Raw genomic sequence first — 26,290 nt, 5'->3', positions numbered from 1 at the left:
TGAGAATGTCGTGCTTGTTGTTTCGATCGATGACGTTGGTGTCGCTATTTCGTTTCATACTAATTTTGCCTGGTTTTTCACCGATAACCAAATATTTTCTATATTATATAAATTTACGTAAGGTATGGAACGCCGTTTACGCAACATTTCGATGATATGAATTTTATGACGCGATATGTGAATGAAATGCATCGATATGAATTGAATGGCGTGATATATGAATGAAATGTTTTGAATTGAATGCTTTGAATTGAATGTTTTGAATGAAATGTTTTGAATGAAATGTTTTGAATGAAATGTTTTGAATGAAATGTTTTGAATGAAATGTTTTGAATGAAATGTTTTGAATTAAATGTTTTGAATGAAATGTTTGAATTGAATTGAAAAGTCAAACTATTGGCGGCGTATGTCATTCCCGCTCGCGATTTTTTTTCAACCTCTTAATAGGCCTAAGCATGGGTACCCTCATCTCCTTTCAACGCTGTCATCAATATGAATCCTTTACAGAGACTCTCTAACAGACCTGAAACATTGGAATACATATTTCCGAACCCAGGTCTGTTAGGATTCTCTGTAAAGGCAGCGTGGAAGAAAGGAGATGAGGGTACCCAGGCTTAGGCCTAAGAGGTTGAGAAAATAATCGCGAGCGAGAATGACATACGCCACCAATAGTTTGACTTTTCAATTCAATTCAAACATTTCATTCAAAACATTTCATTCAAAACATTTCATTCAAAACATTTCATTCAAAACATTTCATTCAAAACATTTCATTCAAAATATTCAATTCAAAGCATTCAATTCAAAACATTTCATTCATATATCGCACCATTTAATTCATATCGATGCATTTCATTCACGTATCGCGTCATAAGATTCATATCATCAAAATGTTGCGTAAACGGCGTTCCATAGTAAGGGCAAAATTCGGTAAATCGCGCCTTACTTTTAGAATTTGTACTCGATGGTATATAAAGTTGGTTCGTACTTTCGGTATTGATTTTAACCACCTGATGTAACCCTGTTTACTAATTAAATTAAGTTAGATTAGTTATTGACGATTAAAACGAATTTAGGTTCGTCGATTTGCCCCAAATAGGGGTGTTTTCCGATCGTGGTATACACTGTCTAATGGATGTCCATCTTGAAAAATACCCGCCACAAAAATGCGAGGAGGCTTCGCATTTTCCTATCTCCTCCTACGATAATTGTTTTTAATGGCTGAAAACCGGTTGAACAGCTAGAGTACAGCATCATAATGTTGAAGACAGGCCGATTTTCTTTAAAAAATACTATTTTGATAGATTTAATATACGTTTATACAAATGTATTGATTTGCGATGAATGGAACATCCCACAATCTCTCAGTCTGCCAGAGTTTGGTTTAACACAAGTAGGTAAATTTATGAGCCCTTGGTTTAACACATGCGGTAGGTAAATATGGGCCCTTTGAGAATAAACTTGCAATACTTTGACAATACTGTAAATACCTATTAACTATTGTTGGTCCTCATTTGAATCGAACATTAGATTGTATAAAAATATATACAAATAAACTTTATTACTGAGATTGTGGATAGGCTCTACTGTTAAATATATAAACACATTATTATATACAAATAAACTTTATACTGACAGTTCTTTTTCAACGTTTGTATTAATTAATAATTACCAAAATATAAACGTCGTAGTGGTGTATCGTGACACGTACTTTAATATTTCAATCGATTATGACAGTGACAGTTTTAACAAAGTATTATTTATTAAATCGCAAATGTTTTACTGTATTTACAGGTATAGTATTTATAGGCCTATAAAACATGAAAAAAATATTTCGTTACAGAGTGGATAAAGAATATATTTAAAAAGTGTTCCTCTTTGTACCTTTCCGCTTTCCCATCCTTCAACCTTAATGTTACATACAAAACACAAAATTGGGTTTCTTTAAATGAGTCCAAATCAAAAATTTGAACTCATTTTGATAAGTTTCTCCTTCGGAAGTAATTCCCAGGGTGCTAATTTTAGTTGAGTACATAAATCATCGTGTCTATTTATTCGTTTCTGTAAACGACAATGTATTATAGTCCTGCGGTACGTACATTTGAAATCGCCAGTTTTGCTACGCTGAAATTACTGTGTATTCGAGAACCATCTGTGGGCACGACCTAGATGGTACGCGAGCGAAGCGAGCGTGCCATCTAGTTTTGTTAATTCATCTGCAGTGTATTTTTTTATAAAGTAGGTCTATAACTGTAGTAGGCCCTACATGTATAAATTACAATGCATAAATGTTATTATCATAATTTAAAAACACAAAAAAAATTAAAACCACCATTGTTTATATTCAACAGAAGGCCTATCATGACAGTCGACATACAATATTACAGTAGTTTCGTTTTCATAATTATCCGGGCGGTAGCTGATTTTGCTTCGCAGGGCCTAAACCTTTCCTCTAAATGTACATTAATTAATCAAAAGAAAGAATAAATAAATAATTAATAACCTTCAAACTCATTTATTCGATGAAAAAAATAAAGCATGAAAACAGTTATTTGATAGAAAGTCGCGGACTTAGAAGTGTAATCTTGATTTCGAAAGGTTAAAAGTAATCAGATTTAAACGCTTCCTTTTCAAACATCAACATTATGACACTCGTCATTTACTTCATATTAATTAGGCCTATCGCCGACGACAGAACGCTAACATTTCAGTTATATATAATACTATTATAATTAGGCCTATTTTTCACAATAAAACGGCAGTGTGGCGAGAATAATCAGTTTGAGTTCTATTCTCGGTGCCTCGTTCCAATCACCTCAGAGTAATAATTGCAACTAATTAAGCCTCACGCCTTGTCTACACTATCAAACTTTATGTGACAAAAAAAAGTGTGACTTGCTCATATAGGCCTATGGACATGATGATGTCATATCATTACTATTATATTTAAGCATATCACTACCATATTTGGGTACATCACACTTTTTTGTCACATAAAGTTTGATAGAGTGTAGACAGAACTGTAATTTAAATTGAAAATAAGGTTTACGAAGCACTAGATCAATATCTGCTATAGTAGACGATACTTTTTATTTTTAAAATGATATACTTGTAGCGGCCCTGTTGGCGTAATGGTCGCGGTTCCTTGATTGTGGCAGACACATTTTTTGTTGTTGAATAATCACTGAAGCTTTAGTTTTTAATGTCTCAATTTGCCAGGATGACTCGTCATTATGTTAGATAAGGCGGCATAATAGCAGTATTTCATTCAATCCCCTCTTTCCTTCGTATTCCCCAGTGACTTATACAATACTTAATATCGGTGTTTTTCCGATTGTTTGACCAGACGTCGTTCAGATAATATTAATGATTAGTTCGTGTTAAGTTGGATATCAACATTTTTTGCAGAGCACAAATTTATATTCTGAATATTAACAAGGCTTTAGGTTAATCTTTACTTAGTGTGGAAAACAATTATACGAATTTACCTCAGCATTGGTGGCGCATGCGGTCTGTGAGTCACATCACAGTTTTTGTTATTACGTAAGAGAGCTGCAGCTCTAGAGACACCATAAGCACAGAAGTCACCATTACAACATGCATATAAAAGCTGTGTCTACACTATCAAACTTTATGTGACAACAACAAATGCGATGTGCCCATATATGGACATGATGATGTCATATCATTACCATATTTGAGAATATAACTACAATATTTTGGCACATCACACTTTTTTTGTCAAACTAGTTTGATAGTGTAGATAAGGCTTTAGACGTTATCTAAAAACAGCGCACAACTCTGACAGTACATCATCTAAGTTTGATATACCACGTAAAACCACGAAAAAGAATTCAATGGATCTCCTCTTTATGGAATCTTGCGACGGCTTCTATTCGACATCGGCTTCTTTTTCGAGATTACTTTTTACAAAATGTAAACGAATATGTTACACCTATTACCCATCCATATCAAACCAGACAGAAGTTAGGGAAATCTATACCAGCCGCAAGCTTGGTTCCCACTAGAACGTAACGCAAGAACGTAAACGCAACGCAAGCGTGTTAACCAATGAAAAGAGAAGTTATAGACAGTTAGCAATCACAAGCGAATAAGCCATCGCTTGTGATTGGTCAATTCACTTGCGTTGCGTTACGTCCTTGCGTTGCGTCGCTAGTGGGAACCACGCTTAAGGCAGATACTACATAGTCATTTTTCCATTAGCTGTATCGGCACAAAAATATGGAACGTAATTCCAATGAATGTTCGATAAATAAATTGTGGAAAACCTTTTAAAACTAAAGTCAAAACAATTTTGCTAGATATGTGACGGTAACTCTTATCAACTTTTAAATGTTACCTTACTTTGTATTATATAAACTATACCTATGTACTTTGACATAATTTGCTTGATATCTTATGTAAGAATTGTAAGCTGAGAGATCGATAGGCATGTAGTTGCCTTTTCTCTCCTTCCTTTTGTCCATATTATTTCACACTCTGTTACTCTGTTATATTGATGTTTTTATGCTTTTTTACTATATTTTCTTATGGATGAAAAAAATAAACTTATGTTTCTCTAAAGAATGAACCAGAGGATTCTTTTCGAAATGAATTCTGAGCTCGATTATAGGCATGTAGTTTCCTTTTCTCTCCTTCCCTTTCGTCCATATTTCACTGCGTTATATTGATGTTTTTATCCTTTTTACTAAATTTTCTTATGGATGAATAAAAGAAACTCATGACAAACTAAAAAGAGAATCAGGGACTTCTTTTCGAATTAAATGTTATATTGATGTTAATATGCTTTTTACTAAATTTGCATATGGATAAGTAAAATAAACTAAAAAACTAAGAGAGAATTAGGGTCTTCTTTTCGAAATGAATGTTGTACATGTGATACAGTAGTTTTACTTTCGACGTGTTTTTTTTCTCTAGCCACGCGCGAGAGTTAATTTTTCGAGCTTATTGCCGTTATTGTGATTGTTCTAACTATTAAAAAAGTGTACAAAGACCTTTTTCCTTAAAACATTTATTTTTTACTAAACTTTCTGTCTGCTGCGCTGAATTAACTAAATATATACATACAACTGCTTGACGCAGTATTATTCTATATCAAATTACTGATACTTATTAAATTAATTATAGCCTTTTACAGACGCATGACTATATATTAGCAATAATTTATTCAAATAACAATTTTTATACATCTTATAAAATAATTATTTTTGTTCAATTGTTGTTTTTATACCGTGTTTTACAAAATATAACTGTAAAAAACAGTTTAAAACTATCAACTCTATCCCTAGAATTCATTCCAAATTAGATGCCAAACAGTATTAATATTTATCTGTTTATAAATTTATTTTCAAGAATAATTCAACTCTATTAACGAATTAATAATTAATTTAGTACGATAGGTCTACAATAGGTATTATGTAGGTTTTTTGCATACCAAAAAAAGACGTGACAAAAATGGTAGTGATATGCCCAATATGGTAGTGATATGACAGCATTATGTCCATATATGGACATTATATACATCACATTTTTTGTCAAATAAAGTTTGATAGTGTAGACAGAGCTTAAAGTTCAAAGAGAGAAAATGGTGAGCAATAAATTATAATACTGTATAACTTTCAAAGAATTCGTCAAAACGAACAAACTTGTGTAAACAAACTAAATTAATCAATTATATTTTTATGACAAACTTGAACTTAGCGCAGACATCTGTTTCCTTGTGTTATTATTATAATTATGCCTATTGGGAATACGAATGTTGTCACGATGATTGTTGAAGCTTGAAATAATACGAATAAGAGAGTTTAAATGAGTGGAAAATGTAGACACGTTCCCTCCCACTTTCAAGATCTTTCCATATACCTCCTACAGCGTACATAATCCTTTGTGGTATTTAGACAAATCTGGCCTGTGTGGCCAATTTTTTAAATAATTTTAGACCATTCAATATAATACCTATTTCTTAAGTTCGAAGCTCAGAATGGTCAATTGGCATTATCTGTAAGCGAATGTCTTATTCTGCACTCTAGCAAACTTCCAGTTTGCAAGGTTTGTAAAGTGTAGACGGACTTTACTATGAAACTTTGTTAATTTTTTTTGCAAACTTTGCTGTACAATAAACATGAAGAAGAGTACCGTATTCAGCAAGTGCCAAACATTTTCCATCTCTGGTTTACTAAGCCCTGTCTACACTATCAAACTATTTTTGACAAATAAGTGTGATGCGCTCAAATATGGTAGTGATACCATCACATCACATTTTGGATGTTACTAGATAAGGCTTAATCAACATTGTTTCTGACATGTGTAAGATTTGAAATTTATAGTTCGTCTCAGTCAATGTTACTTATGTAGAAAATCCAAACGACCTAATATATACTTAATACCTATATTTGTTTAATGTTCAGAAATTGTGTTTCAGATGGAGTGATCAAGGAATTGTATAGTAGGCTGTACAGCAATGGACTTGAATTTCCTGAACTTGTATTTCTGTTGATCCTTTTGAACCACTTAAAGGAACAACAACAGCAGTAATAGTTCGAGCTCGATTTTGACAGGAGACGTTTGGAAGTATTGGTGAAGTCTTCTTAGAACAAACGTCCTCTAATACCCATTGTTTCTGATTGTTCGGCAGCTGGAAGAGATAAAAAAAACACGTAGTATTGTAAAAAAAATGTATGTTAAAATGTTTTTATTCTGAATCTTTCTAAATCTAAACCATCTTTAACATTTGTTCAATATTACCTCGTTAGATGGTAAATTAAAGAATAGAAGCAGAAAATGAACTGCTATCTACAGTTAAGATTGGTTTCCGCAAGGAGAGTAGTTTGACCAATCACAGGCGATTGGTTATTCGAATTGTCGCTTGGCATTGGTCAACTTCTTACATGCGTCCTTGTGAAAACCAAGACTAAGAAAGGATGCATACTTTTTTACGTAAACTACTGTAATAACTATCCATGAGAGATAACCCAACAACTTTAGTTTTGTTTTTTGTTTTTTTAATTACCTGAACGATCTGGACTAATTTCCCCTTTGCATTAAGAGCCAAGTTCAAATCTTGCCACGATTCTCTTCTCGGACACACTTCAATTTGTTTCGTGCTTGTGGCATCACGTCTTTTCCTCTTTCCAACAACGGTTTGAGTACGGTACTTCGAATTAGACGTTCCTGTGTAAGTGATAGGATGTGTCCTGGAAGAGTACGTGTAAGTCCAGCTGCGGTAGCTGCCCGGCTTCGGGGTTGGAATAGGGTTCCATAGCGGCGCCCGGTAACCGTCATCTCCTTCGTCGTTCTGTATTGGTTCTGTTTTTATATATGGCTGGTCACTTGAAGGCTTCGGTAATTTACGTGGCCTCTTATCTTTAAACAAATCTCCAAATCTGCAGAAAAATGATTTCAAATTTTGTAAACATCTGAAAATGTTATCAGGTTGTATTGTAAATAAAATCAATCACTTTTGTAGAAAATAGAGATTTTTAATTATACAAATTCAAGAATTATTATCAAGCATTTAATGATTTGGATTTGTTTGAAGGAATCGGAGCTCTGTCTATACTATCAAACTTTATGTGACAACAAAATGTGATGTGCCCATATATGGACACGGTGATGTCATATCACTACCATATTTGAGAACATCACTACCATATTTGAGAACATCACTACCTTATTTGAGAACATCACTACCATATTTGAGAACATCACTACCATATTTGGGCACATCACACTTTTTTTTGTCAAACTAGTTTGATAAGTGTTGACAGCTCTTTACCGGCGTACATAATCCAAATAGAACATATTACCTTTCTAGAATGCTATTAATTTGGTCACTGTCATCAAAAGTAACGACAGTGACATTTGGACGTTTTCCATTTAATAACTTCTTTCTGTACTGCTTATATTTAGGCTTAGCCAGTCGAACTTGGGCATTTTGTTTCTTGGTGAGTTCCACATTGACACTGGAACATGGCGGTGGTGTGTCATCTTCCATTTCAAGATGTTCAACCGGCAGACAGCAGGAGTTGCAGGAAGCTTGGCCATTTACTGAATACCAACTCTTCGATGATACTATATCGACGGCTGTACTGTGCAAAGTCACAATGAATATAATCGTATATAACAGCATTTCTGTCTGAAACAAAGAAGAACGAACTGCTACCTTAAAGACAAAACAATGCCAGTGACGTATTACACTGTTTAAGAGAGTGGTTTAAAAAGTGTCTGAAAATTATATATAAGTATATTTAAACTTTGTATTGAATGAAAATCGTTAACTAAGGGAGGATTTCACTCTTTTCAGAGTTCCTAATGAAAGAAAAACCTCAAGAGAGTGACCAATCTGTTTAGAGTAAAACAGTATTGTAGAATTATTTTCTGACTTTAGTGTAGGCCTAATTATTCAATTTTAATAAAACATATAACGGTATTTTATAGAATGATTTTTTTTCAAATTTTTTTTTTCGACCATTTAAGATTATTTCCTGGCATTTCTTTGTAAAACCACCTTAATCTGATGGAATTAATTATTGATTATTTATTAATAAATCAATAACTAACTTTAGTGTAACTAAATGATATTTAGTCAGCTTTAGTACAATTAAGATTGGGTTATGGAGTTACAATTATTGTGGCATGTTGTCGTAGTGAGATCACGAAGAGAACAACGTCGCGTCAAATGGTGTCTCTCTTTGTGGTATCAATATATTGTGGGTGTTGGTCGCTTTTTTGCGTCTGGTTGGAGTGGTATAAGGATGGGTTAGTCATGATACGGTGATAGATTGCTAATATTAGTGGTTGTTGCATACGTCATTCTATCCCAGTAACCAGGATACGTCTGTATTCTATATGCCTACTACTACGCATGTGCAACAGTTTATATAGTAAAAAGACAGGTCATGCCTCGGGTACCCGTTCGGAAGCCTATCAAGGTTAATAAGTTCAGCACACCTTACTGAATAATAATACTAAAATATACCAATTGACGATGTAGGATAAACCATATTAAGCTCTGTTTATACTATCAAACTAGTTTGACAACAAAAATGGTATAGTGATATGCCCAAATATGGTAGTGATATGACGTCATCATGTCCATATATGGTCAAATCACATATGTTTGTTACATACAGTTTGATAGTGTAGACAAGGCTTTAGATGCTCCATAAGTGCCCTTAGTTGCTAACTCTTTCAGGGTAAAGGGATAGATTTAGGCCAATGTTGGTGGGTATTCCGTCAATAAGACTGCTCAGTAAAGACATAGGTCTTATATATTTGTCCAACAAATATTTACGTCTATGTATTCAAGCATTGGATCTCTTCCAAACTATTTGTCACATGGAAACGTGGATTTGTATAGTTATGCAATTAATAATAGTAGTATCTAGTTTATTTTTTTAATATTTTTCTTCTCTTAAACTAAATATATTATTTGTTTATATATTGTTCATAGTCAAGATGAGCTCGTTTATTTAGTTAATCTCCTGTTAGGTATTGTTTCCTTTTTTACCTGCCATTAAATTGAATAGATGTTTCTGAACGCAGGTATATTCTTTTAGGCCTACTTGTAAAGCTCTGGTATACTCTATATCAAACTAGTTTGACAAAAAAAGTGTGATGTGCCCAAATATGGTATAGTGATATGCCCAAATGGTAGTGATATAACATCTACATGTCCATATATGGGCACATCACATTTTTTAGTCACATAAATTTTATCATTACTTTATTTTAACTTATACAGACCTGAAATCTGTAGTTGCGGAAACTATCATTTCTTCGAAAATTGTTATTGATTACATTTTTCAAAAATTCAACAACTTGTGCAGATTTTATTTTTATTTCATATTTTGCTTGTCATTATGAATAAAATGACCTAATTATATATAATGAGATCGTTCTTGGCCTTAGGTCAATATGTTTGTCTTGCAGGCTTAAAGCCTATTGCTTGTTCTACATGGTAACACGCTCTTTTTCCTGTCAAAATAAAGTCTACAAAACAGACAGCTTGGATGTAACACAGATATAGTTACTCTATGTGTTAAAAAACATGTTGTTCTTGCTGCTGACAAGTTAATAAAGGATGCACTAGTAAATTATCTTTTAAATTATCTATTTAAATAAATTTCCCCTAATTTTGAAACTATCTGTTTAGAAGAAATCTATTCCTGGCAATGAATTAAAAACCTAGTTTGTCTGGCGACTTTTTTTCAATTTGTCAAAATGTGTCACTCTTTAAATTAGATTAAAAAAGAGAACGCTATACGACTCAATTATGTCGATAATGTTAAGTAATATTAATTGTTTGAGATTCAATGAGAGCCGAAATAGTATTAATACAAGTTTATAACGCTCTGATGAAACTTATATATGATTTGAAATTGTAAGAAATTCAAGAAAATCAAGATAGCTTCTTGTGATTTGAGAGTTGGTTAAAGATTCCATGGCAAATAAACAAACCTTCACTTTACGTTCAACAAGATATATGAATAATTGCTTTAATCAGGAATAATCACATTATCCACACGTATCATTTTGTTGAAAATTATTTTATATATACACGTCACCGCAGACAACATAATGCATTGTTATTCGTTATGGAGAATAACATTGGCTCTAAACTAGCTTGACAAAAAACTTACACAAAAACTAACGTAAAACATCAATCTTTTGACAAGTTTCAATGTTTAAAGGTACATATTACGAATGACAATCAATGGTATCAAAGATATATTCACTCTCTTACCTTAGTTGTGGTATAGTTCCTTTAAATCGTTATTTCTATAATTTGAACACGTCGCGCTGAGCGAACAAGCCCGCAAACAACCATCTACTCAACAACTGCTGACAGAAGTTAAGTTTAGAAAAAAACCTGCTCCAATGTGATTAATCCCGCACTCAAATCCTCGTGTCAAATAGTATATGTTTTAAACGTGACTTGTCAGCGTTACTAGTTATAATTTAACACTTTCATCAGCTATATACCGCCGGGACGATTAAAATAAACGCTTGTTCGCAAAGTACTTGGATTTAAAAATGGGAGCCTTCCAAACATCTATGAATGAGTGAGTGTGTAAATGTTAAAAATAACGAGCAATAGTAATCATCCTGTATGGCCTGCCCACTAACCACAACTCGAATATGGCATTATGTGCTAGACCGATTAAACTTGTATAAAGCCCCATCGGGTAGTAAATCTATTTTTGATAAAAATTAGAGCGTCGGTTTTACATCATAGCTGATGATGGCTTTCTATTATTTATCCTCTATTATTGGAGAATAAAAATAACTTAAACATGATATTGTTGTGTGTAAATCATAATGCCATTATCTAACGTAATGGAAGAGTGTAACTATATCCTATCAATCGAATGACACTATATAAGATAGGATAGATAATAATATATAATGAAAATGAGCTTTAGAGGATCAGAGACAGGTTTTAAAAAATGGCACCAGCCGAGTCTCAGAACCATTTATGCCCCTTCATACATTCAATTTATGTGCGTTTTTAATACCCTTCATCTCCTCAAATTCCCAGTCCCATGCATCTAACTTGCAAACGTGTATGTAGTACAGAAGCTTTAAAATGTATTGTCTCCCAAAAACATCACTTCCGTATAGAAAAAAAATGTTTCATTTATAAAACGATAAAATAAACGGGTAAATTCAATTACAACCCCCGACTTCCAGTCAATTTGAGTACTTTTGCGTTAAATTACAGTTTTTTCAGGTAAATATTTTTTTTTGATCCAATTTTTGGTCAAAGTGAAAATTCTATGATGTGACATTAAAATGGTATGTTACAAAAACATTAAACATTTTTTCAGAGAAAGAATACATCTTTAAATTTACAGTATTTTTACGTAAATAATTTATTTTTCGATTATGATGTGACATAAAATGGTATATTCAACTAAAACATTACACACATTTTTTTCAGGGGATAATATATCTTTAAAGAACTATTAATTATCATTGAAAGAGTAACTCGGAAAGTCACTTTAAGCTTCCATAAAGTTTTTATTTGTTTATGTATTGTCCTGTCTTTGTCCGTTTTATATGTAAAGAGTAGCTACAAAAACGAGCTTTGCCTTTGGTTTTTTCCTCCATTTGTGCTTTATCTAAACCACTCATCTCATCAAATTATCTTATAAATATGCAATTTGGAAAAATAAATTGGAACTAGAAACTTTGTTGACACGAGTATCAATTTACCTAATACGAATCAATAATGTATGGATTATATATATACAAAAAAATCCCAATTAGTTTAAAGATATTAATTTCTGATAATATTTTAGAATTATAATGACACTATCTTGCTTAAAGTTGCTTAATGTGCATGGTCATATGTTAGATTACTTATATATATAATATTACTTTTAGTAATTGCATGGAGAGTGATGTACTTGAAGTTAATGGATGATGTTGCTTACAGTATTCCCAAGTTGATGTGTATATAATTGCCATATTACTCGGTTTGAGTAAGGCCTAGGTGAATGACTATTTATTATGTCATTGTCCCCCATTCCATATCTCTGTAAAGGTTTGTCTACACTATCAAACTTTATGTGACAAAACAAAATGTGATGTGCCCCTAATGGACATGATAATATCATAGCACTACCATAGTTAAGCATATCACTACCATATTTGTGCACATCACACTTTTTTGTCAAAGTAGTTGCATATTGTAGATAGAGGTTTATGCCTAAGTAAAGTTAAATTCAGACTGTTTTAGACTTGCAAGACGCTCCTTCCCCATGCGTAACGACTATGATGAGCGCTCACTGGCTAAACCCAGGGGCCTCGGAGCTTATGGGGACCCTGAGCAGTGCCCATAGGAAAACAGGCATTAAAATATGTTGAAAAAATCTAACTCCAGCGTTGGAGGGCCACTTAGTGTTCCTCCTAAACTGGGGGCCTCAGGGGTCTACGTTACGCCACTGATTTTCCAAATATATTATACAGTGAAAAAATAAGGAAAATTCCTCATGATGGCAACACGGAGGCATATTATCTCCTGAAGTCATAAATTCAACGTGACCTAAATAAATATACACATTTTAACTTAATAATTAGAATAATTAGGTCAGGAGATTTCATTGATTTATTTCATTGCTAAAATTGCGAAACACTTTCAATAAATCCATCCGGATGTCTACAATCAGTTATAAATACTTTTCCTCCAATTAATTATCCTATTTATTTATTATTTTATTATGCTTTCCATCATAACTTAAACGAAATAAAAACTCATTAACTTGCATCGGAATCGGAATATTGCACATCAATGAGAGAATAAAATTTAACAGATTAATGATAATAGTAGATATAAAGGAACATTACGCAGATTTTAGTCTTTTTTATATTGTCCTATGATGGTAGTTCATTTTTTTTTTAAATTAAAAAATGATACACAGTTTAAACCTATTCGATATTACGCATCATGTATTGGTGGTGCAGGTATATTTTATAGCGCTAAAAGGTATGCTAAATAAACTTACCTATCTATCTGCTTAATTACAGAAGAAAAGTTCAAGTTTGCAGTGGTTTCTTCAATGCGACAGTCACCTTTTGTTGTACCGCGTCTCAGGTAGATATCGGCGAAAATACTAGTAAAGCTGAAATAAAATCCAATGTCTTTAATAGTGAAGCGAAGTGTCAGTCTGCGGAAATGCGGTATAATTGTTGTGGAAGACAAAACGTACCATCGCACCGCGTCGGTCATCAAAATGTCAATTCGCGGTAACTCGTTACGTCACGAGCAGACGTCCCTCCGTAAAACGTGAAAATAATAATCGGATGTCGGTAACAGATATTGTAATGTATTGTATTTTAGATTACAAAACAATGTATTGTCTAAAACTTACAGTTTCTTTGTGGTTTTTAAAACGAAACTTGTCTGGAATGAAGACTCACCATTCCATTGAAACCTTGAGGTCTGCCATCCTGACGAGTATTGTGATGATGATGATGATGATGAAAAGTCCCCCGAAAATGACCAGGTCACTGTCAAAAAATTACGATTGGCACAGTAAAGATAGATGAAGTATTCCACCAAAATGAAAGAAAATATATTTAATCTCCGCCCACATTTTTAAAGCATTATTATGCATTATATATCTATTTTAATCATAATCCCTTTAATCCCTTCGAAATCCCATAGGATGTACTTTTTCTCACACATAAATGAATTGATTTGGATTATAACACATGGGAATTTCCTATGTTGGCAATACAGACATATGGTTTCGTCTTTAATGTTTTACACTTAACAGAAGTTATAGACGTATTGTACGCGAATATAAAGGGAACACTGATAATTAACGTTCAATTAATGTTGTCCACGGCGCCATTTGATAACAATAAAGTTTGAATGTAGACTATGTTATTAATTGCGGATTATTGGGGATTAATTATGACGATGGCAATGTTCGAAATGAAAGTGGAAACGTTTGTTAGAAGGCAACAAACTATATTGAACATAGCCTAATTAAACAATCTATATATGCCTATGTACTGAGTTGAATTGTGAATTGTATGTATTCGCGAGTGCTGTATCATTCTCGTTTTGCTGCTATGTGTTTTAATGTTGTTTGTTGGTTCTCACGTCTACCGTTACCGCTCGTCTGTGTAAATTGGTCATTACGTCACAATTATATGGCAAAGCCTTAGATCCAGGGCAGAATAAGATTCCAAGATTCGAATTTCACTGATATCGAAGTCTATCTTCGATAGCAAAAAAATGATCGCACTTAATAAAGTAGGCCTACATTTAAAGATAAACATTAACAAATTTTCTTTCAAGCACACCACGCGATAAACTCGTAATTTCTATACCAAGTTTCGCTGTAATCTACTTGGCGTCAGAAAATCGTTTGATGTGACATGATTTGAACAGAAGACTCTGGAACAACAACTAAGTGACGGTGTACTAAGTCAGTACGATGCCACTAACGTTTACTACCGACTGACGCAATATTTCTGTCATAATATTTGTGTTATCATTTAAAAATTATAAATATAACGTAATAAATGTATAACTTCATAATTATACCGATGACGCTTATTTTCACAAAAATAAAATGCATTTTGATGTGAACGTTTTTGGTCTCGGTTAAGTCATCAATTCAACAATCTCTGAGAATATACAATAAGCGTATTGCACTTCTAATGATGGTGCTATCAATTAATAACCCATTAATAGATTATGGAACGCCCACATCTTTTACAAACTTTGTTCATCGATTGGTTACGTCACAAACCATTATTACGTCATTCTGTACCTTGTAACTATGAGGAAAAAAAACCTCGTAAAAAATGCTAAGTAATATAATAATACTGTTAATTGCTAATAAGTTGAAACGGATAATTGATGACCAGTGTTCGAAGACTTTTTTGACGTAAACGATCGTCACTAATGTTGAGCCATGTTTTCACACTTATATATTTAATAAATAATAATTTAAAGGTTACGGTATAATTTCCCGTGGTGTAAATATTTTGATAAATGGTTTCCAGTGAATAATAGTAGTAACATGAAGCTAAGACGTCAACAACCTAAATGCAAAGTTGAAAGATACAGAAAAGGTGCAATTCAACGTGAAGCTTGGTTCTCACTACAGCGTAACGCAAGGACGAACGCAACGCAAGCGTTTTAACCAATGACAAGCGAAGTTATAGACAGTTAGCAATCAAAAGCGAAAAAAGCCATTGCTTGTGGTTGGTCAATTAACTTGCGTTGCGTTACGTCCTTGCGTTGCGTCGCTAGTGGGAACCACGCTTAAAGATTGGTACTCACTAGCGACGCAACGTAACGCAATCTACGCAACGAAAGAAAATTTCCTTCTAATCATTGTGTTTGCCCTCGCCTCCTGCGTGAAATCAAACCTACGATGTTTGCAGCACTATTGCGTCGTCTGTTCTCACTTGTAATTACGCAATACATCACTTTACGTCAATACGTCACTGGGTTGCGTTCTAGTGGGAACCACGCTTAACGCAATCTACGCAACGAAAGAAAATGCCCTTCTTCTAATCATTGTGTTTGGCCCCGCCTGCGTGAAATCAAACTTAAAGCTTGGTTCCCACTAGAACGTAACGCAAGGACGTAAACGCAACGCAAGCGTTTTAACCAATGACAAGCGAAGTTATAGACAGTTAGCAATCACAAGCGAATAAGCCATCACTTGTGATTGGTCAATTCACTTGCGTTGCGTTACGTCCTTGCGTTGCGTCGCTGGAGTGGGAACCAAGCTTTTCGATGTTTGCAGCATTTTCGCGTCGTCGGTTCTCACTTGTGATTACGCAATACAGCACTTTGCGTCGATACGTTGCGTTCTAGTGCAGGAACCACGCTTTAATGAATGATTTGTTCTTTTATACCAGTATAACTTGATATCATGACTATACAGTTCAGTACAGTTTTAAACTCTGTTTTACCTCTGTATTTGTACTTTTTCTTCGTTTCTGTTTTTTTCGTTTGTTTCCTGGATGTTGTATAATTGTTACCGTTTTTAAATACTTTTATCGTTTTATACATTTTAATGTAAATACACAGTAATTCAGCTTCGGCTCCGACCGTGATATGAATAAAAGAAAGAAAGAAGGGAGAAAGAAAGATATTATTTACTACAAAGGATAAACCTTTGAGAAACAAAATTGATAACAATAATTAATGAATAACCAAACTTATTTTTCGACGGAAACAAGCCCCCTTTAATAGAAAGTGGTGCACAGGACAAATATACAGATTTTAATGACTTTCATTCGTTAACCGGGAATCATCAGGTTTGTAAGTCAAAGGTTTATATAATAAACACTGGTCATTTTAAACCCGGAGCTACCCTTAAAGGACGCGTTGGTCACTCCTCCTAAAGCCGATTAATTCGGGTTGCTAATTAAATAAAACATAATATCCTTAAAATAAACCGCAGGATTACAACCGTTAGCTTTGGTTTATGAATTTATCCGGTCATCCGATGACAACAACGGTCACTGGTCACAACTGTAGGGCCTACATCATCAACGAATCCTTGTGGGCCTGACGATCTCACACCAGCTAAGCGCCGCATCTCTTTTTCCGCGTTAAGGCAATGCCAATATATCCTAACCTTTATCGAACGTAAGCCTAATTATTTTGACAAAATCCATAAAGTACAGACGTGAATCAACATTATATATTCAATTCATGGAAATTTAACTTGGATGGAACCAATATTCACATTTGCTTTGATCACAAAGATCAATAGAAATGTCAAATTTATGATTAATTGCAGAAAAGTCTGCTGCCGACTAGACGCGTAACTAACAAGCATAATTCCATGAAAATTATTATTAAAAGTATGTTTTTTCAAAGGGCTAGACAAATTGTATGTTCAACGTTTTCAATCAAATTAACATTTGAATTTATTTTTTGTTGTAGGCTAGATTTTTCAGACTGCTACGGAAATCGCGCGCCAGAATCATAATGTTATTATTCGAATTTACATACATTTTTTGTGTGTGTTACCTTTGATTTTTACCGCTGTCTTATCACAGAGAAACGCTGTCGTCAAATTGTGTAACAACCAATTGACAGTAGGCCTAATATCGAAACTATGATAAACCTGGGAAAGGAGCCAGATTTTTCATTTTTAAAAAGGCCCGTTTTTTCTTCTTGTGGCGTGAACCACACCTTTTATTTCATATGAACAAAAGTTTAATACATCTTCATTTTCACTTTTCGATAATTACCTTCTCTTTTTTATTATTTCAGTTTATTTATCTCTTTTTCTTTATAAATAATTAATATTAATTCAATATAATGTTTGACATTTTTTTAAAGGCCTAATTTCCTAACCCATGTACAATAGCTATGAGCGCTCACTGGCTAAACCCAGGGGCCCTTATAGGGCCCCTGAGCAGTGCCCAGAGGAAAAGGCTAAAAACGCCAGAGGCCTCCAACGTTGGAGGACCACTTAGGGTTCCTACCAGAGGCCTCATGTCTTTCTACGTTACGCCACAGTTCATACAAACGCGATTGTGAACATATTTGAAAATACGAGATGAATTAAAGGGTCGAAGTGTGGGATATGGGGACGCGACGACCCCTTCACTCTCATGTGTCTATTCCACATCCTATAATAACATCATATGGAACACCTTTAAATTGTTAGTTGCAAATTACTACGTTCCGTGGGTGATGACAATCTGGATTGATGTCAGGGGGAATGTGGTATTTTTTTAACCACAAAATATCTGTTCCTTATAAGATTTTTAGACATACAGTTAAGATGAATTGAAATAGAAGTAGCTTGGGTAGGGTTAAAGGTTATCTCCGGGTTAAAAATGTCTAGGCCCGGTAGGGCCTATTCTTAAAAGGGGACTAACTTTTGTTCGGGGTTATCTTAGGGTTTAAGTCCTTGAATATCCATAATAATGTATTCTTGAGAGGGGTTAACTTTAGTCCTGGACTAAAGCTGGGCTAAATATAAAACAACATTGATGATGTCACCTAATTTTCCACAGAAATGCAGCCTAACGAGCGTCATGAAAAATAATATGTTCGATAAATGAGAAAAGTTTGGCGAACTTCTAAGATTAGAACATCAAGTATCTCACAGCGCTCTGCTTCATTGCTCTCGGTTAATAAGTGGTGTTGTGTTATGTTGCTACAAATGTTTAAACACCCGGAGCGATCCTTTAAGCGAAATATGGAATCTTGAAAGAAAGAGGCTCATAATATAAGATTATCTTCTGAAGCCTACACTATCAAACGAGTTTGACAAATATGGAAGTGATATGCTCAAATATGGTAGTAATATAACATCATCACGCCCATATATGGGAACATCACACTTTTTTTTGTTACATAGGCCTAAAGTTTGACAGCGTAGACAGAGCTTAAGACTAAAAATCAAGGAGGTCTCATTACTCTGATTCTCTGCTGTCGGGAGATAAATGGGATTATTATTATTATGTGGTTGCAATTGTTTATATTTTATAATACACAATACAATTTTAAGCCCGGAGCAACCCCTTAAGCAAAATATGGAATCCTGAAAGACACTCTTGATATCCCATCCACAATCGCCATTAGAGATTGTTATACTGTTCTATTTGTTTGCAATGTTTTACTTTATCATCAAAGATCTATTATTTATAATTTACTCATAGTTAATAATCGTCATGATACCCTCACTTTCAAGCATCTTCGCTCCAGTAATGATATGTCACAATTTTGCATCCCGACCAGATTCACTAGAACTTGGAATTTCATACCCAATGAGATTCGCGATATTTTTGTTAATGGTTCATTTATTAATTATAAATTATCTCTAAAGCAATATTTTAAATGTCGGAGAGAAACTTTTTAACTTTTTAAATCATTTTTTTTATCTTGTGAAATGTTGTTATTATAGTATATATTCTTGTTATTTGTAATTGTTGGGTTGGAGAGACACACCTTACCGGTGACAGCGTTTTGTTTAATGCTTTTGTCTCTCCTCGGCTTCGTGTCTTGTACTTCATATATATATATTTCTATGTTTTGTAATTATTATTTCATGTTTTGTTGCCGAAATGAATAAAACAAAATAAATAATAAAATATATTATTTTTCTAATGCCCGTTTTCCCCACTTGAGCGTATTTCTCGCGCGAATCGAAGAGTTGGTTAATGCGCATGCGTATTCATATTTTCTTCATCTACTTTTTAACAACAGACTGGAAGATCACCACCATGCATAAATTATTATCAAAATTAAAGCTTGACTGATTTTATCATTATACAGAATAAGATAATTCTTTTTATGCTGTTTTTTTAACACTATGAAACAATCATCACATCAACACTGTAATATATTATTTATTATATCAAGCATTGCTTTGTATTATAGGCGTACAATAATTAAAATAATTTGTAAATTTAAAGATTTCTGATGCAAATAAATTAAGAAATTCTTTTCAACTTAAATTAACATTTGTTTATGGTTAGTAAATAAATCGGTAAAATGAGTATAAAATCCCAAAGCCAGACAAGATTTTAAATGGATTTTTGAAGCCATTATTACAAAATATCAATAATATTAGATCTATTACTACAAATACACTGATTAAATTTTACAGTTTATATTGTCTTTTTTTATAAGCAAAACATTTTTTTAATGGAAATAAAAAAAGTTTATTTAGAAGGATAGTGAATGAATTCGCTAGTGGTTATCCTAGGCAGTTTGTCTAAATATATATTTTTTTTAAATATAAAAAAAATTAAATAGAATAAAATGGCCTTTCAACCTTTGATTTATTCATCTTTATTTTTCCTGTGTTGGAGGACAATACTTCTTTAATTGGTGTCATTGATCAAAATAATTAATCGATGGGTGTTTCCTATCAAAAGGTTTGAAACCTGATCAACTCCACTGGTGGCTATGGCTCTGTATTTTGTTTGTATGTAAACATTGTAATTAATATTAGAATCGTTCTTTCACTGGGCCTACATACATATCTGGTAAACATTGCAATTTAAGAAACTTTATTGGCTTTGCTGAATTTAACTTGAATTACCATAGCACTGACTAAGAATAGTTGTCCAAGAACTGACCAATGGCATTATCCACGTTCCAGTTGCAATCTGATAGTATTACTTGAGCTCTTTGTCTGTCCTGGCAGTGAGTAAAGTCTAGAAAGTCATCTAGTTTCTTTTTCTGGTTTTGATCAAGTGGCATCTGAAACAAGACAATTTCATATACATATATATGATTCTTCATTATTAATTACAGCTTTAGATTAATTAAACCTGCTCTGAAACCTTTTAAACTCTTTTTTTCTCTTTAGTTTTCATATTTTTTGCTTCTTTTGTTAAGTACATTGAGGCTTATATAGCGCATTTGTATAATGTGCTATATAAGCCCCATTTATTATTATTTATTAAGAAGAATTTAAAGAATAAAAACATGCGATGAGATACATTAATTATAGAATGATTTTTAAAAATTGCGAAAAATGTTGATAATGAATTAATTTCATCATACCAAAACTGTAGATTTGTCTATCTATTATTGGATATTTGGAAGAGTCGTAATGTGTCTTTGGTGTGTACAGCTTTTAAAAAGGAGGGGAAGGAGGGGACGTGTGGTTTACTAAGCTTGGCGACTCCCCAATAATTCCTTCCCAATACAGTGACTGTGCTTTAAAATTGAAATAAAATCACCTAGTCCAGTGATTCCTTTTTCTTTTTTTTCTTATCACGTAGAGCAGCCCGGGTCTTTTCTATTTTCTTGTTAAATTCTTCATCAGTGTAACCCCATGTCACAGGCTTAACACCAGAACTTGTTTTCTCCTGGTCAGTTTGTACTGTAGGCTGACATTTCTCTTTATTTGTTTCGTCGGATATGGTTTGAGATGGAAATTGATAAGGAAAAGTAGGCCTACTATTGCTTGGTGGGCTAAAACTTACTGGATCAGGGTCTAAAGCAGGATCTGGTGCAGTCCGCTCTACAAGGTGGGGCGGTGCTTTTTTAGGTTGAGGCCTACGCAATACATCTGGCTTTGTTCCGATTGTGACAATGTATTCTGGGAGGGCACGGGCGTTCGTGTATATTACATATTCTGCATATTTTGACACACGGCCCTGCAAAAAAAGTATAAAATATATAAACAAATCATGTCCATACTGCCGTTAATGTTTTGGTCATACTATATCATTTTCAGCATTCTTATACCAAAATTGGACGAGAAACTTGACTTGACCCTCCTGGCTATGGGCTTGACCCCTCCTGGCTACAGGCATGTCCCCTCCTGGCTACAGGATGACCCCTCCTGGCTACAGGCATGTCCCCTCCTGGCTACGGGATGACCCCTCCTGGCTACAGGTATAACCCCTCCTGGCTATAGGCGTGACCCCTCCGGGCTACAGGCATGACCCCTCCTGGCTACGGGCATGACCCCTCCTGGCTACGGGCTTGACCCCTCCTGGCTACGGGCTTGACCCCTCCTGTCTACAGGCGTCACCCACTTGGGTACAGGCGTGACCCCTCCTGGCTACAGGCGTGACCACTACTGGCTACATGCATGACCCCTTCTGGCTACGGGGATGACCCCTCCTGGCTACAGGCATAACCCCTCCTGGCTATAGATGTGACCCCTCCTGGCTACAGGCTTGACCCCTCCTGGCTACAGGCGTTACCACTACTGGCTGCGGCTATGACCCCTCCTGGCTACAGGCGTCACCCTCCTGGCTACGGGCATGACTCCTCCTGGATACGGGCTTGTCCTGGTCACTGGTAACCTTGTTCATACCAGTCTAGAGTGCCATTACTAATAACTAGAAAAAACACAATACAGGTTTACCTTTACTGTCCATACTGCCGTTAATGTTTTGGTCATACTATATCATTTTCAGCATTCTTATACCAAAATTGGACGAGAAACTTGACTTGACCCTCCTGGCTATGGGCTTGACCCCTCCTGGCTACAGGCATGTCCCCTCCTGGCTACGGGATGACCCCTCCTGGCTACAGGCATGTCCCCTCCTGGCTACGGGATGACCCCTCCTGGCTACAGGTATAACCCCTCCTGGCTATAGGCGTGACCCCTCCGGGCTACAGGCATGACCCCTCCTGGCTACGGGCATGACCCCTCCTGGCTACGGGCTTGACCCCTCCTGGCTACGGGCTTGACCCCTCCTGTCTACAGGCGTCACCCACTTGGGTACAGGCGTGACCCCTCCTGGCTACAGGCGTGACCACTACTGGCTACATGCATGACCCCTTCTGGCTACGGGGATGACCCCTCCTGGCTACAGGCATAACCCCTCCTGGCTATAGATGTGACCCCTCCTGGCTACAGGCTTGACCCCTCCTGGCTACAGGCGTTACCACTACTGGCTGCGGCTATGACCCCTCCTGGCTACAGGCGTCACCCTCCTGGCTACGGGCATGACTCCTCCTGGATACGGGCTTGTCCTGGTCACTGGTAACCTTGTTCATACCAGTCTAGAGTGCCATTACTAATAACTAGAAAAAACACAATACAGGTTTACCTTTACTGAGTCGTAGCGTTGTTTGCTGCCTACTTTTTCTGGCTCCCGCTTCAATTCTGTATCTTGTTTTCCATCAGGATATGTCTGTAATATGAAATGATTTATTAAAATTGTCATCATTTTTTTTTTTACTTTTGGGGTAACATGTTTCTTTTTTTTCACTTTTTTTTTGTAAATGCTGTTTTTGAGATTAGAAATAAAATAAAATATGTATAAAATATTCATTTAAAATGAACAACATTACCTTAACATCACCAAGTAAAACTCTGCACATGAGTATTAAACCAGTACGTTTTAAATATTTCATACATTTTCTTGGATCATCACTGTAACAAAAAAATTTAAAACATACAATTTGGGTTTGATTTTACAATGTTCTAAGTGGATGTCCTGTAAGTGGTACCACTCAAATAGTACAGTCTTTTATTACTAGATTGGTCAGTTTAATACCAGGGCGCGCACATGTGTGCAGTAACAACTCAGGACATCTTGGAACAAAAATACAGGCATTTCATTAGTGTGTTTTTTCTATAATAAAAATTGTCTTCACACTTTGAAAACCTGGTTACAAGTTGTTACATTTGCCGGTGTGAAAATGGTATTAGTTTCTGAGCGCTTTATTTTATTTTTTGAATTAAGGCCCATTTACACTAGGATGATAACGATTGATGATAAATATACAAAATATGCATTTTTCATACACAAAACAAAAGAAATCTAAAAAGTTTTCATTCTATAACTATAGAAAATAAACATCTATGCTTCCTTTGAGGAAAATGATATTTTCACACGTCCATCAAATGACGTTATGATTAGTAAGAGCAATAATATCGAGGCAATACAACGATTTTATTGTTTTTATTTATCATGACGTCATTTGATTTGAGTTTTAAAAATATTATTTTTATCAAAGACAGCATAAATGATTATCCTATAGTTCTAGAACGAAAACCTTACTAATTTCTTTTGTTTTATTAAAGAAAAATGCATGTTTATCTATTTATCGTCGATCTTTATCGGCCTAGTGTAAATGGGCCTTTATGCCCATACAATTTACTCTACAGACCTGAAATATATTCCATTTGTACCAAAGTGTCCGCGCCTTGCTAGTCTGTGATCAAGACCTTCCTCTGCCAAATCCATCTTCTCAGCACAGGTCCCATGAAACAAGTACACAATGTTCAAATCTATTACAGTATATAGAAAAATAATTATTATTCTCAAAACAGGTTTGCTTTGAACACATATATTTCAGAATTTGTAGAAAAATGTGTTTTTAAATATTTTCAAGCATAGTTGACATTTATAATCATGCCAGGTTTTTAGTAATTATCAAAGCAACAGAGGTCGCTATACAAATGTAAAAATGCATCATCCAAATATAGAGGGCGCTATTAAACTATATTAGGCCTCAGCATCTATAAATTTTTTTTATTTTAATCAATTATTATTGTTTTTCATAAATTGTGTATATATTTCCAAGTTGTGAAACAATCGATGAAGTGGTTTTTTAGTAGTTTTTTTAATGTTTTTTTTTTGTGGGGTGGGGGTGTTCTGCAAGGTTGGCGCAATTTAGCAATGCATATCTATACATTCAATACCAGTTATTATACAAAGAACATCTTGCCGACTAGTTTTTTACAGGCCGGACTCATCTCTATAATTACCTTTTTCAGAACATTTTCTACTCGACTGCATATGTTCAATCTCCAACTTAAATTTATCCAGAAGTCTTTTATTTTCAATTCTTTCAACGCTATGTACAGTAACATTAGCTTTTGTAATATTTGAACAAATTTGGTTGAATTCTGGATTGCCAGACTGTAGTTCAACAAGGTTGTGTGACTTGGAAAGAGAAGCATCTGTCCAATTTACTGGCAATCCGTTTATTCCAATTTGACTTGGTTCCATACCAATCATCAAATGTATAGACTGAGCAATGGAAATTGGTTCTCCAGGTCCGTATAAATCTTCCTCCTCTGGATTTTCTTGGTCACTATGTACAGGTGACATTGGGGGTGATATGCCATCTGATGCATCCGATAGATAGATAGGTCTACCATTGTAACTATTGTATGGTTGATCGTTAAACTTGTCATCGTCATCTATAGTTGGAGAATGACGCGGTGATCGATAAGAAGCACCTTGATGTCGTGGAAAACTTTTAACCGAGCCATCATCAGAATCGTATGCGTCACGCGTTGGTGATGAATACCGTTTCTGATGGTGGAATGAGTCATTAACTTCACAGCGGCGTGAAGATCGTCGACCTACAGGTTCCTGTGTTTCGCAGAGGTATTCAGTGGAATCATTGAGGGTTGATTGTGTGTTACACAAGCAATCATCATCACTCTCCTCAAGTGGTCCATCATACAGGCCTAAATCTTTTAATGTTTTGAACTGAGAATATACAAACTTGTTTTCATTTTCCATCATCCGTCTATGTCTTTTCCATCAAAGTGTTTCTTCCTGCAATGAATAACACATTCGCTTGAAAGAAAATACAAATGTCAAATCGAAGAACATAGTTGTGAACAAAAATGTTTAAAAATTATTTTTTGATTTCATTTATGATTTCACAAATATTATTATATAACAAAATAGTGAAATGAGATTTGTCATCCTGGTTATTTTAATAAATAAAATATTCCTGTGAGAGTCAATTCCAAGATTTTCTCAGTAAGTTATACAAAACAAGTAAAGTTGACATACTTATTACTTTAGGATAGGCTTAGTACGTATTAGTAGTTTACTTCAGTTCTTCCCTGGTAATTGTATGACTAGCCTATAATAAGCTAGTCAGTAGGCCTAGCGAGATACTAAACTAAAACTAAAGCCTAGCTGGCCCGGTCTAACTACTACTACTACTAGCTAGAGCTAGGCCTAGTAGTTAGTAGTAGTAGGCCCGGCTCTCTCTAGCTAGGCCTAGGTAGACTAGCTACCCTAAAGTAGGCTTATTAAAAATACGTTTAACATCATTTCCTCTAGCTCTAGTGTTAATTTAGAGGACAATAATAATAAGTATGACCGATACAATCAATACAAAAACCGTTTTTAAATAAAATGTAACGAAACGCTGCAGTCCAAAAGTGCAGGAACAATGGCTTGTTGGGGAATTCCCTTCCCCTAAACTAAACTAAGATATGGTGGCGCTATACTATTTCAGTTGTATCATCATCGTTTTGGATAAGTTTCTCGTATCTTTTTGTGGAAGTTTTATAATTAATGATCAATTAGAGACAAA

General features: G+C 34.7%; 2 protein-coding genes across 7 annotated transcripts; both read right to left on the bottom strand.

Moving 5' to 3' along the window:
- Positions 1-5,152: 5,152 nt before the first annotated feature.
- Positions 5,153-13,547, bottom strand: LOC140049750 (uncharacterized). 2 transcript variants are annotated; one of them, XM_072094705.1, is made up of 4 exons: positions 13,530-13,547; positions 7,827-8,155; positions 7,031-7,403; positions 5,153-6,655 (listed from the first exon to the last, which is right to left on the bottom strand). In XM_072094705.1, the coding sequence occupies exons 2-4, from the start codon at positions 8,147-8,149 to the stop codon at positions 6,452-6,454; spliced, it is 900 nt and encodes a 299-aa protein (XP_071950806.1). In that variant the 5' UTR covers positions 8,150-8,155; positions 13,530-13,547; the 3' UTR covers positions 5,153-6,451. The 2 variants fall into 2 exon arrangements, with proteins under 2 accessions (XP_071950806.1, XP_071950802.1); XM_072094701.1 differs by lacking the exon at positions 13,530-13,547 and adding an exon at positions 10,766-11,016.
- A 6,346-nt stretch (positions 13,548-19,893) lies between these two features.
- On the bottom strand, positions 19,894-26,167 carry LOC140049727 (uncharacterized). 5 transcript variants are annotated; one of them, XM_072094683.1, is made up of 7 exons: positions 26,096-26,167; positions 24,714-25,515; positions 24,113-24,233; positions 23,291-23,372; positions 23,047-23,130; positions 21,217-21,636; positions 20,593-20,731 (listed from the first exon to the last, which is right to left on the bottom strand). In XM_072094683.1, exons 2-6 carry the CDS (start codon positions 25,480-25,482, stop codon positions 21,217-21,219), a joined length of 1,476 nt encoding a protein of 491 aa, XP_071950784.1. In that variant the 5' UTR covers positions 25,483-25,515; positions 26,096-26,167; the 3' UTR covers positions 20,593-20,731. The 5 variants fall into 5 exon arrangements, with proteins under 5 accessions (XP_071950798.1, XP_071950784.1, XP_071950790.1 ...); XM_072094689.1 differs by having other exon boundaries at positions 26,081-26,143; XM_072094694.1 differs by lacking the exon at positions 26,096-26,167 and adding an exon at positions 25,759-26,057.
- Between the last annotated feature and the right edge of the window lie 123 nt (positions 26,168-26,290).

This window comes from Antedon mediterranea, chromosome 1, assembly GCF_964355755.1.
Source record: "Antedon mediterranea chromosome 1, ecAntMedi1.1, whole genome shotgun sequence".
NCBI classification, from domain to species: Eukaryota; Metazoa; Echinodermata; class Crinoidea; order Comatulida; family Antedonidae; genus Antedon; species Antedon mediterranea.
This window is presented reverse-complemented; position numbering and strand designations above follow the sequence as displayed.

Bases quoted from the DNA above. Each gene is read 5' to 3' on its own strand.
- LOC140049750 (XM_072094705.1), bottom strand. From the start codon at position 8,149: ATGCTGTTATATACGATTATATTCATTGTGACTTTGCACAGTACAGCC. The intron at 7,404-7,826 runs GTAATATGTTCT...ATTTTTCTGCAG, and splicing joins ATTAATAGCATTCTAGAAAG to ATTTGGAGATTTGTTTAAAG. The intron at 6,656-7,030 runs GTAATTAAAAAA...TATCTCTTCCAG, and splicing joins AATTAGTCCAGATCGTTCAG to CTGCCGAACAATCAGAAACA.
- LOC140049727 (XM_072094683.1), bottom strand. From the start codon at position 25,482: ATGATGGAAAATGAAAACAAGTTTGTATATTCTCAGTTCAAAACATTA. The intron at 24,234-24,713 runs GTAATTATAGAG...ATACTGTAATAG, and splicing joins TAGAAAATGTTCTGAAAAAG to ATTTGAACATTGTGTACTTG. The intron at 21,637-23,046 runs GTAAACCTGTAT...CTTTTTTTGCAG, and splicing joins AACGCTACGACTCAGTAAAG to GGCCGTGTGTCAAAATATGC.